The sequence below is a fragment of the Miniopterus schreibersii genome, assembly GCF_964146895.1.
Source record: "Miniopterus schreibersii genome assembly, chromosome: 17".
In the NCBI taxonomy this organism is placed as follows: domain Eukaryota; kingdom Metazoa; phylum Chordata; class Mammalia; order Chiroptera; family Miniopteridae; genus Miniopterus; species Miniopterus schreibersii.
The window spans coordinates 6,018,268-6,032,513 of NC_138117.1; the positions used below are offsets into that span (position 1 = coordinate 6,018,268).

Sequence of the window (14,246 nt, forward strand, 5' to 3'; positions counted from 1 at the left end):
GTAAACAACTAATAGTAAGTGTGAAGGGGATTTAGAGGTTTCACTAAGAAGATAGGACTTGAACTGGGCTTTGGAAAGCGTGTAGAATTTGGATAAAAGGGAGTCATTTGAAGTAGACAGTAAGGGGGCAGCCTAGCAAGTGTGAGCTTTCAGCTAGAAAGTCATAAGGACAAGAAGTGTCACCGACTCCCGTCTGCCCTCAGAACTCTCTGACACGATGTGCTCTCAGCAAACATCGACCTAATTAATACAGACTGGCTTTCTGATTCTGTCCCTCACGGTCTTCCAAGAATGCCTGACCCATCTTGTCATTCACCAGGTGCCTGAGAAATGGTCATTCAGCACCTGAATACTCCAGGTGATGAGAGGCTCATTCCCTCACACAGGAGCCCTTTCCATTGTTGGTTACTTCCAGCTAGTAATAAAGCTTTTTTCCTAATTTTGAGTCAGAATCATCAACATTCAGCCAGTTTTTACCATTCCTCAGAACCTGCAAAGTGCACAGAACAATCACACAACTTGTGAGGACTCCCCTCTACACTACAACCCTTCAAAGACACGAGGGAGGCGAGACTGTTTTCCCTCACTTTCCTTCTCTCTAGGCTAGTGGTTCGCAAACTTAAGAGTGTATCACAATCCTCTGGACGCCTTGCTGAAACATAGGTTTCTGGGTCACACTCCCGCAGTACCAGATGAGTGGGTCTTGGGTGTGACGTGATCATTTCTAACAAGTTCTCAGGTGATGCTTCTGGTCCCCGGGCCACACTTTGACTGCCTACCATAGCTCTGCCTAAACTTCCCCAGTGCATTCAACTCTTTAGCATGTGGTTGGGAGGCCATCTACCCATTAGTGGAATGGCAGGGTCCTTCCATGAAGAAATGGCCTTCATGGTAGATCCTGGTGGTTAAGGTCCTAGGCAGTTGGCTGTATGCCCTTGCTGGCTGTGTGATCTTCAGCAAGTTATCTAGCCTCTGTGACCCACTTTCCTCATCTGTAAAATGGGGATAGGAATAGGAATAGTGCTTCCCTAGGAAGTTAGCGTGAGGATTAAGCGAGCTTGTGTGTGGCCGGTGCTTACAGCGTGCCTGGCCCACGTCCTAACCCAGTAAGGGTTATATTCCTAGGCAGGGGTGGCACCAGCTGGACTTGTTTTGTTTTGCTATAATAGTACCTCATTCTTTCATGGATATTACATATTTTCAAGGAATTGTATTAAATTTCAGTGATAAATGAATATATATAATGTTCCTTGGTCATGAAAAATACATTTTTAAGAAACTCTCACAAATGTTACCTATCTTTTTTTCTGATTATAAAAGATTTCCTAGAACTAGTACTTATTGCCCATATGATCTTAGACAAATTTCTTAATCTTCCATGCTTTATATTCCTATCGTAAAAGAAAGCACCCAGTAAATATTAGTTCATTCTTATTATTTTATTTTAACTATTATAAAATATTTCTAAAAACACGGAAAAGTCTAAAGAAAATTAAAATTACCCATAATACTACCACCCAAATATAAATACTATTATTACTTTAGTGTAGTTTTTCTACTTTTTTTCTATGCAGATATTTTTAAACAACTTGAGATCTGATTGTAATAACAACTCTTCAACTTGTTTTTTCCCACTTAACATTATATAATGCTTATCTTCTCATGTTATCTAAAATTCCTGAGATTTTTCTTCAAATGGTTGCATAATAATTTACCACATGATACCTGGAAACACACTGAAGCATTCTCTTGTTGTTGGGTTTTTAGGTAATGTCCAGTTTGTCACTATAATAAATCTTTAAATAAATATCTTTGTCTATAAATGGGTGTCCAGATTTCCGATCTGTCCCTAATGTAATTGCTATAAAGTCTAATTCCCTGAGCAAAGGATCTGAATGTTTTTGTGGTACTCAATGCATATTCCCAACTAAAAAGATGTATTTTTATTCTTTAACAAAAACTCACTGTTTCGTCTAACCAGATTCTTGTTAGGGCTGCACTAATCTTTTATTTTTTATTTTATTTTATTTTTAAATATATCTTTATTGATTTCAGAGAGAGGAAGAGAGAAAGATAGAAACATCAATGATGAGAGAGTCATTGATCAGCTGCAGCCCAGAACCTGGGCATGTGCCCTGACCGGGAATCGAACCCCGATCACCGGGATCCTAGGTCAGCGCTCAACCGCTGAGCCACGCCCAGCTGGGCTGCACTAATCTTTTAAATAAAACTAAATATATATTTGTCCCAAAACTTCTGCTGATTTTCTTCGTTTTCAAACCATCAGCATTTTTTTTAAATATTAAGAGGGCTTCAAATTAGGACTAACAAAAATAATTTGCATACAGTGCAAGTTTAAGGAATTCCTTTAATCATTCCTCCCCTTAATGTCAAATATACATATTTTAAGACATCTGGTGCCAAATCACATTTCAGAATTTTTCCAAATGTTATTTGTACTGTTGAATGTTAGTAATCATTTTCTGTGGGGACTGCCACTCACACTTTTCTCTGCTTCTACCCCATTTATATGAAATAACCCTTAAAAAAAAAAATCCGATTCTAGCCAAACAGGAAAGCCTATTTGGAGAGCGAAGATGGGAGCCCAGCAGCTCTCACCTTGCACTTACCTTTTTAGAAGGAAGCGTCGGCAGTCTACCCAAGGAGCTGGGCCAGGCCGTTCTGCATTCCCGCTGTCGGGAGGGGCACACACTAGTTTCTACTGGAGCGTCAGCATTTATGTATTAAGATGGGACTGAGCTCTGAGTTACGGCCATTTCAAAGCCTTAGGGTAGTGAAAATCGGGACACAAACAGCGATTGATTTAACCTAGAATGAAGCAAATGGGTGGCGCTGAAAGGTTGAGGAGACCACGTGTCAACTTCGGACAACCGCTGCGTGTATCGAAGTTGTGAAACGCCTTTCTCGCCGGTGTGTTGAGCCTCTCCCTCTCTTCCCCATCCATCCCCTCCTTCCTCTCTCCTCTTACCCCCAACCCCCCCCCCAAAGCAAAATTTTACAGTGTCTTTTTCGGTTGGATTATTTTATTGTCGAGGTAGATTAACCAACATTCAGATTAGCTGCAGCTAGAGTACATCGACGCAGGATTTCCTCGTTAGCCAGGTCAGAAGGCAGCAGGGGCCCAGCCTCCAGAAGCCTTGTGGAGCCCGCCTCCCTCGTATCTTGGCTTCTTTCCTCCTCGACCTGGGCCTGGGAACTTGGTAAACCAGCTGCCTAATGGCGAGGCCCCCCGGGGGTGAGCGTGTGCAGCTCCCCGAAGCCCCTGACCACATCCCTGTGCCCCTGTGCAGGCGAGACAGGCCAGCGCTCGTTGGAGCCGTGACTTGTTGCCTGTGCCCTGCCTTCCTGTTCCAGCTGAGGGGAAACTTCCCAGGACCTCTGCGCGGTGTACAGCTCCTCACGTACACGCATTGGCGTCCACGTTTCCCATCCCTTGATTGGGGAAAGCTTTACCACTCCAAAAGCTTAAGTGCACATGTGTATGTGCGTGTATATACTTGTATCTTCATACGTACACTTTTAATCATGGCTGAGATATCGTTTTCCAGTGCATCTGGTGCTCTGGGGTTATTCTTTAATATCACTGTTCTTGGCACTGATCTAATAAGAGTTCTGAGACCTGCTAAGTAAAATCACATGTGGAAATCTTCAGTACACATCTTTGTGGCTTTAGGGAAAGAGGGAAATTAGTGTGAAACCTGCAAATGTGTATTAAAGAGAAACCCTACATTTAAAAAATTAAGTAGCTGTCTTCAACTGATAAATTAATCTTGAAATCCTAACTATAATTTTCAAAATAAAGGCATCCTAAGTGTCGCCACTTTGAAGAAACGCAGACGTGGCTGCTCTGAGCCCTGCGTGGGAGCAGCTCGCGGAGGCCACGAGGAGCAGCCATGCTGATTCCCCCTCATCCGAGTAGCTTCCCTCCTGGCCACTTTTAAAGGTCTCCTTCTTATGAAATTTGAAAGCCTATTTAACAGGCTTTCTAGTTGAAAATGAAACTATAAAAAACCACCGAGAGGATCTCTGTCTTTACACAAAGTGAGCCCCAGATGGTTGCAGAGGCTCTGTGGTTTCTGTGAGACAGCAAAATTCTCCTGCGTCTCCTGGGGCGCAGGGCTCTGCAGCGAGAGCAGTGGGCAGGCGCTGCCAGCCCGGCACAGCCCCACAGAGCAGAGTTAAATACTGCCCAGGGCCTTCAGGTGTTTGTTTCAAGGTAGGCGACGCTGTGGCATCATTATAGCCACCATGAGTGTCTGTGAACCCCAGCACATGCTGAAGAAAGCCTGCCTCCAGTTTAGGGCCCATAGTTAGTCGAGTGTTATGTTCTATTGTGGAAACATTGTTTTAACTACATATATAATGGCCAGAGTATCTCGGGGAAATGTAACAGTTATTCCCAGCTTGGTTTTTACAGATATATTCTTTCTAAAGGAGTCAAAGGAATAAATAGTTGAAAAATAAATGTTTAAGGAAATGCTAAACCTCATATTCAAATAATGCAAGTTGACGCGACAATGACAATTTTTCTTCTATCAATACAGCAGGTTGGTTTGGGGTGAAAATATCGTTTGTAAGTAGTTATTCGTGTTTGCATAAATATTTCATTAAAAATATGGTTACAAAATATTCTTAATGACATAGCAAAAATATCAATTAGGATGTTTTCAGCTTAAAGTTACAAAATAGGCTTTTTAATCTTAATAGCAGGTTAGTGAGGCAGATACTGTTGTTCCCGTTTCGCATTTATTGTCTCCCGTAACAAGAAGGAGGAACACAGGCCCAGCGTCGAGCTGAGCAGCTCTGAGCCTCTCCTCTGCCGTGCCCCCCGTCTGCCACCCTGCTGTCAGGATGGCCACGGAAGGATATGGAGCCTCATAGCCTCGGCCGGGACAGAGAAGGAAGGGCTTCTCAGATTTCCTCTCATTATCAAGAAGTTACATCTTTCCCGGAGCCTCTTAGCAGTCTTTCCTTTTCATATTGTTGGCCAAGCAGAGTCCCAGGCTTACCCGTTAAGCTCATCATTGGCGAGGGGAATCATCGGGATTCGTTTATACCAAGCAGGATAGTCTCTGGGTCCGTGGGAGGTGCGCACCTTCCCTCAGTACTTTGCTGGGTTTTGAGGCCTAAACCAGATCGGGGGTTTTAATAGCAAGGGAAGAGCAGGGACCAGCGGTGTCTGCCCCATTTACATGGCAGTGGGCAGCCTTTGTCTTTTTATAGTTTCTGAGTTTTCTTAATCAGTAGGTAGTAATTTTGTGAGAAATGAAATTCGGGGTGATTATCAGCACAGACTTGGCACCGGGCTGGGTAATGGGCAAGTTATTCAGCATCTCTGTGGCTCCATCTCCTCAAGATGAGGAATGATAGTGGCCCCTATTCTGTAAGATTGCTGTGAGGTGAAAAGAGCTAACCTGTGAAAATGCTTGTATTAGCCAGGGTTCTTCAAAGAAACAGAAGCCCTAAGATATGGGCACGCACAGATATTTATCCACATGCATCATGTATGCGCGGGGAGGAGGCGGGGAGAGGTTTGTGATCAATGGACTCTGTGGTGATGGAGGTCAGGAAGGCCCAAGAGCCCAGGTCTGCGAGTTACAGACCCAGAAGAGCCGGCATGGAGTCCCCGTCCTGAGTCCTAACCCAGCAGGCTGGAGACCCAAGGAGAGCTGAAGTTTCAGTCCAGGTCCAGAGGCCAGGGAAGGGCCCTGCTCAGCTCTGGCGTCAGGCAGGAGGGCTTCCCCCCCTCTTACTCGGGCCCTTCTATGCAGATTGGCAGTTGGTGGAGTGCGGCCTGCGCACCGCAGCAGGGCAACCTGCCTCCCTCCCTCTGCCAACGCAGGTGTTAATCTCACCCAGAAACGCCTCCCAGACGCACCCAGCATGGGGCTTGACCAGGTATCTGTGTGCCCTGTGGCCCATTCAAGTTGACACATAAAATTAATCAGCACGTGCTTAGACCTGTAAACATACAGTATTTATATTAGCTTTTATTGTATAATCGGAAAAAGTATTTCAGGTAAGGAAATTCAGATGGAAAAGTCCTGTTTTCCCCGTCACAGTGAATATTCACATTGCAGAAGAATTTGCTTTCTAAAAGTACGCACTTTGTGAGAATAAATTTTGCATTGTCTTTTCAATTTCAGCCAATTTAAGAGATTTCTTAATGCCTACAATGAACTATCCTCTTAGGATGGAAAGTTGGATAATCCCTGGGTTTAGTGGACAGTTCTGTGTTTTATAAAGATACATGCTCCTTCGCCATAGAATGCAAGAAGAAAGAATAGAGTAGAATTAGGCAGCGGAGTTGAATATTGTCTCATCAGTGCACACGGAGAGCTCTGGTTGCGTAAGAATGCGATAAACCCTCGGAACTCAGCCTCGGGGCAGACGGATCACTGCCGTCCTCGCAGCTGCCAGAGCGGGCCTTGTTTTCTGCTGCATCGCTTGGTACCATCGGCCACCACCTCGTGGTCGGTCCGTCCCTCGTGGCTCCTTCCTGGTTCTCGACCACACTCCTCCGCCCCTTGTTCTACCCCTGCTTCGGCTTCTCACCCTGAGGAGCTGTCGCCAAAGTGTTGGCCAGTCGCTGGGTTTGAGCCTCTGCCCTCTTTTCCAAGTGAACCATCATCTTTCTGCGAACATTCGCAAGTCTTTTATTTCACAGGCCTTCCACCTCCAGCCCCACCTTCGCCCTCAAGCACACGGCCAGCATTTCTGGCAGGACCTGCACCCCCCCACCCCACCCCTGTGTGTCTGTCCTTTGCTGCAAACTCAACAGGGCAAAGTCCCACCTCTTTTTCTTCTTGCACCCTCTAAATAAGCTAATACTTCAATTTCTTCTAAGTTGAGTTGAGAGAACATGATTTGCTGTTCCACTTGTTCACACATTCATTGGTTGCTCCTTGCATGCGCCCTGACCGAAGTTCAAACCCGCAGCTTCGGCGGATCTGGGTGATGCTCTAACCGGCTGCGCTACCCAGCAGGGATTTCATCTGGTTACTGTCTGAATGGTTACATGTTTCCAGTTCATGAAACCTGAATGGGTGAGGCCTTATTTAACTTACTGTCTTTTAGATTATCATCTGTGGAAGACAGATCATCTGTAGCTACTTATCTCAAAGCATAGAACTCAAAGTCGTTCAGCATTACATTGGTCAAGATGGACAAGCTGTGGTTCGAGAACATTTTGACTGCCTCACAGCCAAACGGAAGTTGCCTTCGTACATCCTAGAAAACAGTGAACTGACAGAGTTGTGTGTGAAGGCCAAAGGAGATGAAGACTGGTCAAGAGACGTGTGCCTGGAACCCAAGGCCCTCGAGTTCAGCATCGTCATCCAGGTATGAGAAGCAGCACAATCTAGAGTAGAGTGGCTCTAAAATTAAAAACTTACCATTATGTTCTTTGCTCAACACAACACCTCTATTAAAAGGTGATCTGTGCAGGGAATCTGAAGGACATCTGTAGTACTGTCAACAATAAAAATAAAAGGTGATATATTCAGAAGAGGGGAGACCTGAAATAATACAAAGAGGCTGTGAATATTGCACCTCCCCATCCCAGGACAACATGTCTGTGTCTGTCCCAGTGGTTCTGGCCAAGATGCTCCCCCTCCCAGGTGGAGGCGAGTTGTATCCTGAGAAAGAATCTGATGACACGCTCTGTGGAAGGGAAGCAGAGTGTCCTCCCCACTTAAGAACCTTTGTGAGGACCTGTTACTCTTTTGTCTCTTCCTCGGTCTCCACCATCACTACTTTCATTCCTCTTTCATGCTCCTCCTTGGTCTTAACTCAGCCTCTCCTCAAAGAAGTCCCCTCGTTTTTATGGAAAAAATTGGCCCCATTGAGTCACTGCACATTCACTTTGTGCCATAACGAAGTCTGGTTTTGCTTAGTTTTCCCTCTTCTATGGCTTTTTTCTATAACTGCAAACTTTTTAATACTCCCACCCAATGTGATATCTGTGCCTTATTTTGATGAATCAGTGAACTAGGATTTAACAGACCCTCTTCTGTCTCATGTGCAGGTACCATCTTCAAACAGCTCCATTATTTATGTCTGGTGCACAGTTCTGACTTTGGAACCCAACTCTCAAGTGCAGCAGCGAATGGTGAGTGCTTTCCAGTCCTAAAATATGGTATATGACTCTGACCCTTTCTGTTCTGAAATAAATTAAGGTCAGAGTGACCCAGGGAAGAGATTTATTACAAGTTTGTTTCGGCATCAAACAGCTGGGATACTGCAACAAAGCAAATATGAAAGTCCTGTCCTTTTATTTTTACAGATTGTGTTCAGCCCTCTTTTTATCATGAGGAGTCATCTTCCAGACCCCATTATCATACATTTGGAGAAAAGGAGTCTGGGATTGAGTGAAACACAAATTATTCCAGGAAAGGGGCAGGAGAAACCACTGCAAAACATAGAGCCTGACCTTGTACATCACCTAACCTTTCAAGCAAGGTACCGGGGAAGTCCTTAAGAGTTCAGCAGAAAGTTATCCTAGTACTGTTGAGGGGGAGAGGGAGGATAGAGTTTTTGGTATGATTTCTTATCTTATGAGAATGTGACTTTAAAATTATCCTGCCTAGTGTCCTCTTACTCTCCTCTATAGTTTTAAATAAAATTCAGCCTCTTCTCTTAAGCTTAGAAATAAACAAGAGAGATCATCAGAAAATTTTAATTGGCACATCATTTCTCTCCTGGAAGAAGAGATGAGTAGAGATCTCACCCAAGCATGGTTGGGGTGGGGGGACAGGAGAGGAAAAGCCAGGGCCCAGGTCATCCAAACATGGTGTCACCAGTCCCTGAAACACCAAAAATTGACTCAATCTCACACAAAAAGTATTGGACTATAATACATTTGTACTTAAGTTCTTTTCCGTCAATTGCAGACCCCTCCAGAACTCCGATATTCTTGGTTTTTCTTTCCATTCCCTAGAGAAGAAGATGACCCTTCACATTGTGCTGTTCCCATCTCAACCTCCCTCATTAAGCAAATAGCCACTAAGACACACCCTGGAGGTTCCGTGAGCCAGATCCTCGATGAATTCTACGGGCTGGAAAACTCCCTTCAACCCATGTGGCCCTATAATAGAAAGGACTCTGACAGGTAATGTCCTCCTGCCACCGTTTTCTACAAACATTTCTCAATATTAAGTAATAAATGACCATTCGCAGAAATGTTAGATACCAAAAAATGGTGGGGTTTTTTTTAAAAAAGAAGATACTTGTGTGTATCTGTCCGATCCCGCCCTTTTATCATCCCGTAGATGTGCTTTGTAGATCACTTTACCCATAACCTGGAACAAAATTGCATGAAAAGTGTCTCCTGCCTGCACATTCAGCATTGGATGGCTGTGGTATGAAGAGGTGTCCTGCAGGAGCACTGTGTCTGGAATCCTTAAGCACGTTTCAGGAAAACTGAAGTCATTGTGTTTCACTGAGTCTCTTGCATGTGGTCTTTGGAACAGGAACGAGCAGCTGAGTCAGTGGGACAGTCCAATGCGGGTGAAGCTGTCAGTCTGGAAGCCATATGTTAGGACCTTGTTGATAGAACTTCTGCCCTGGGCCCTGCTTATCAATCAGTCCAAGTGGGACCTCTGGCTGTTTGAAGGAGAGAAGATTGTTCTACAGGTTCCTGCTGGCAAAATTATTATCCCTCCTAATTTTCAGGTACTATCACTATTTTTAAAACTAATATGAATTCTTTTCTTTCAACAGCCAGCTTTTATTCTGAGGTTGCATTTATGTGCATAACAAAATGTGTCAGTTGTGGGAAACTCCTCTTAGATGCAGATGTCAGGGGCATGGAATGTTCTTTGATATTCAAAGACATTTCAGATGTCCTTTGTTGCCCATCAGCAGTATTCATGTTTGAGTTATCTTTAAATTTGATAACTTGTACTAGCTACATTCTCATTTCCATTGTGTACAGGATATTTGACAAGCATTAGAATGGGCCCCCTCCGGATACGTTTAGGACATAGAGCCACGTCCTGTGCTAACCTGCCCGTCAGAGACCTGCAAGGTGGATAAGAATTGAGGATTCCAAGCAACCCTTTTCTGTCAGGGCTTCCTTTTTTCATGTGGATTTGAATGTCCATAATCCCCATGCCCACCCAGTGTTGACAATAACATGGAATCATTATTGACACGGGGGAACCCTAATCACAAAACAGAATTTCACAGGAAGATTTTCGATTCCATCACAGGAGAATTCTCTTGATGAGGCTCATTTTTAAAGGCACATAAATCTGTAAGAAAATAGAGTACAGGAAACTCCTAAATAACATGTTTTCCTGATAGCGAAACAACTTGAGAGTTCTTTTGGGGGGGCTTCAGTTCATAAACATCTTTATTCAATTGCATTTTTTAAAATAATCAGATGATGTTACCTTATGGAGTCGGAATGCTGACCTCCATGGACCTAAAGTTACATGTTGTTCTTTTGTCAAATGAAAGGAAACCTTCAGTGTTTAAGCCTGTGGAATTTATGGGGTAGTTACAGTTGGGGTTTGGTTTTATTGCCCCTCCTTCATAAATATGAATTCCATCGTGAATCAAAGAAAACAGGGAGATCTAAAGTACAATGTATGTTGCCATTACAAAAAAAGAGAGAGGGGCAGGGGGAGAAAAAGAAAAGAAAGGAAAAGCCATAAAGGGATTTGTTTGCCTAAATAGACCTATTATATAATATAAAAAAAATTCCTGGGAATTGAGGTAAAAATATCACAGTTACGAAAAAATACTATAATTGAGACATTATTTTTCCAGGAAGCTTTTCAAATTGGAATATACTGGGCGAATACAAACACCGTGCACAAGTCAGTAGCAGTTAAACTGGTTCACGAGCTGACGTCGCCCAGGTGGAGAGATGGGGGCGACGGCGAGGTCGTGTGGCTGGACGAGGAGGGGCGCGTGGAGGCCGAGATCAGGCTGGGCGCGCCCCCCGGCCGCCGGAAGGTAGGGCAGAACCCCCTTTCCTTCCTTCCCCCGTTTCTGGTGTTACTTGCTCTAGACGATTTGTAACAGTGAAGCCCGCGATTCCTTAGGCCCCTCTGTCTTGCAGGACCTTTCCCTGTGCCAGTGACAAAAGCTGTGTCACGTCACTTATCGAGTAACTGCTCGGGGTCCGAACACTCAGCAGAACCAGTGTCCTAAGGGGGAGCTGTGTCCTTGAACAGGGGACTGGCACCCATGTTTTTAAAGATAGTACAAAAAACATACTGGCTCAGTTGTTAAATACAAATGTTGTGTGCTTTCTGGCATAAACCTTTTCTAAAGTCTGTGAAAACCAATTAAGCTGAATAATACAGTAGCGAGTCCTGTTAAACTGTAGGTACGGAAGCTGGCCGTCCTAGCGCACCTTCCAGAGGCCTCCCGCTGTTCCTGGTAATGCCTTCGCCATTGTAGCTGTCCCCGGTCAGAGAAAGAGGGAACCCCCCCTCCGGGCAGCATAACTCAGAGCCACCTTCCTGCGGGAACGGCGGATTCCGACAGGCATCTTTGAAGAGCCTCTCACGAAATGTTAGGGTCACTTGGTGACTTTTTAAAAATAAATTTTATCTGATACAAAGAAATTGGTCTTTCTTCAATATTCAAAGCTGGTATCCATTTCCTCAAAGTTGTCTGGGCAACACATGTTTATGCTCTGCCGGCCAAAGTACTGTAACATGGGTGTGAACGGCAAAGAGCTGTAAGCATGAATCACCCGAAGTTGAATAGTTGTAAGTTGAGAACTACCATCAAAAGCTGGAAAAAATGTTGTGATCTACAGTCAAACACCCAATATCTCCAGCACCTCACAGTGCAGCCACAGCAAATGCTGGATCAATGTTCGTGAATGAATGAATGAACTGTTGGAAAATATAGTATTTTGTGTATTTATATTTCACTATTATTTAGCAACGATTCTCAAGTTTTTTATTCTCAGGACCCCTTAAAACCTCCCAAAATCTTTTGTTTATGTGGGTTATATCTATTGATATTTATCAAATTAGAAGTCAAAACAAAAAAATTAAAACACAAGGATATACATACATCCCATTGGTCCTGGAAGTGATGACATCATACATCATATAACCTCTAGGAAACTCCATTTGTACACTTATGCGAGAATTAGGGTGAAAAAGACAAATGGCATCTTAGGATTATTATAAAGTGTTTTGACCTTTGTACCCCCTAAAAGGCCCTCAGAGACACCCCTGCTCCCCTGGGGCCCGGGACCCCCCTGTGAGAACTGCTGTCCTGATCATACCGCTTGCTGGTGGGTATCTTTAGGCGAGTCTCCTCTCTGAGCGCCAGTTCCTCACAGCATGGTAAGGAAATGAGGCGACGCTTGTGGCGATGACGAGCGGCTCCTGGAGCCACCCTGCGTGGCTTCCTGCCCCGCCTAGGCCCTCTGTATACTTGTGGCCTTAGGCAAGTTCTTAATTAGCCTCTTCGTGCCTCATTTTCCAAGTCTGTAAGATGGGATGATCGTAGCTACTCCACGTGGCTGTTGTGAGGACCCGTGAGTTGCTGTGCGTGAAGTGCTGACAGGCAGCCCACGGAGGCAGCACACGAGGGTCAGTCGGTATGTTTGCAGCAGCAGCAGCACAGTTCTCGGACCCCGGCCCACAGCGGGCAGTCAGCGGGGCAGTGCCCTCCTGGGCAGGAGGGAGAGGGGGAGGAATGTTTAACTGAATTCTTTATGTGGAAGAAGACCAGTGGCATCTGTTTACATCCAAGCGCTTTATAAATACATGTCTTGTAAGGGACTGACATGAAAACAAGTCTGTCGGTCGCTACACAGTAGCAGCAAAGGGAACGCCCTGGTTTGCTGAAGTAGCCTGTTGTGGGGTGAAGAGGGGCCAGGACATGTCTGAAACTGAAAGGGAACTCTGTTAAATATCTGGAACAAAAGGTAAAATTGGTACTGTCCTGGGAAAACCAATGGGTAAAATGACTTTAAAAATAACCCAGAGGGCCCGGCCGGGTGTGGCTCAGCGGTTGAGCGTCGACCTAGGATCCAGGCGATCGGGGTTCGATTCCCGGTCAGGGCACATGCCCAGTTGCGGGTTTGATCAATGACTCTCTCATCATTGATGTTTCTATCTCTTTCTGTCCCTCTCCCTTCCTCTCTCTCAAATCAATAAAGATATATTTAAAAAATAATAATAATCCAGAGGTTTTCGTATGCCTTCCACGATTTTCAGACGTGCTCTTTCCTCCATTTCTTGCAGTTATGTCAGTTCTGCATCTCTTCCATGGTACAGCAGGGCATACAAATTATTCAGATTGAAGATAAGACTACAATAATCAATAATACACCGTATCAGATATTCTATAAACCACAGCTGTCTGTCTCCAAGCCCCAATCTGAACAGGAGGTAAGTAATTCTTAATGTGATTGGCTTGTCTTGGGTTTCGATAAGTTACAATAAATAGGATCGGAGAGAGGAAGGGAGAGGGAGAGAGAGAAACATCAATGATGAGAGAGCCGTTGATCGGCTGCCTCCTGCACACCCCCTGCTGGGGATCGAGCCCGGACCCAGGCATGTGCCCTGACCAGGAATCGAACCAGGATCTCCTGGATCCTAGGGCAATGCTCAACCGCTGAGCCACGCTGGCCGGGCAAAATAGAACATTTTTATCTTGGTTCACTGGAGTGTTAAATAAGTGACCAGAAGTACCCAGGTGGAAATGGAGGTCAGTAATATTTGCATTATTGGAAGGGATTTGACAATAGAGAGCATGTGTCCTGATCATTCTGCTTCTCCCCACTGGGGCTTCCTGAAACATTAGGTCAGGGCTTTCCACACCGACACTTTCTCATCTGAAAATGGCCATAACTCGTGTTCCTTGCGGGTGTTCCTGTGAGGATTCAATGAGGTACTATTCATAAAAGGCTAGGCGTTCGGGAAATGATGGTAGCCAGCGGCGGCAGCTCCACAGTGAGCTCATTTGTCTTGGCCTCCTGGCGAGAAGGGGAAGACCCCCTACGTTCCTCCCGGCAGCTAAGGAGTATCCCCTTTTTCAAGCTCCAGTCCAGCTTCAGGAAAGGTGTAGGAATTTTCTTAAGACATGATCACCCCTAGCTTCTCAGGGAGGTTGTGTGGGACAGTGGCGAAAACACCACACAGGACGCAGGGAGCCTGGCTCCTGGCTGGGCGCTGCCACTCGCTGGTTTTGTGACCTTGGACAAGTCACTGGGAAGCAGCTGTCTTCGCTGTGAAAGAAGAGGT

General features: G+C 45.0%; 1 protein-coding gene across 4 annotated transcripts in view; it reads left to right on the top strand.

Annotated features, from left to right (window-relative positions):
• The window catches only part of VPS13B (vacuolar protein sorting 13 homolog B), a 454,815-nt gene that overhangs the window by 404,170 nt on the left and 36,399 nt on the right, over window positions 1-14,246 (top strand). For all 4 annotated transcript variants that reach the window (XM_081116977.1, XM_081116974.1, XM_081116975.1 and 1 more), the window contains exons 45-51: window positions 7,099-7,362; window positions 8,048-8,131; window positions 8,306-8,481; window positions 8,960-9,130; window positions 9,492-9,693; window positions 10,795-10,983; window positions 13,245-13,391. In XM_081116977.1, the coding sequence (XP_080973103.1) occupies window positions 7,099-7,362; window positions 8,048-8,131; window positions 8,306-8,481; window positions 8,960-9,130; window positions 9,492-9,693; window positions 10,795-10,983; window positions 13,245-13,391 (1,233 nt within the window). The remainder of the gene's footprint in view (window positions 1-7,098; window positions 7,363-8,047; window positions 8,132-8,305; window positions 8,482-8,959; window positions 9,131-9,491; window positions 9,694-10,794; window positions 10,984-13,244; window positions 13,392-14,246) is intronic.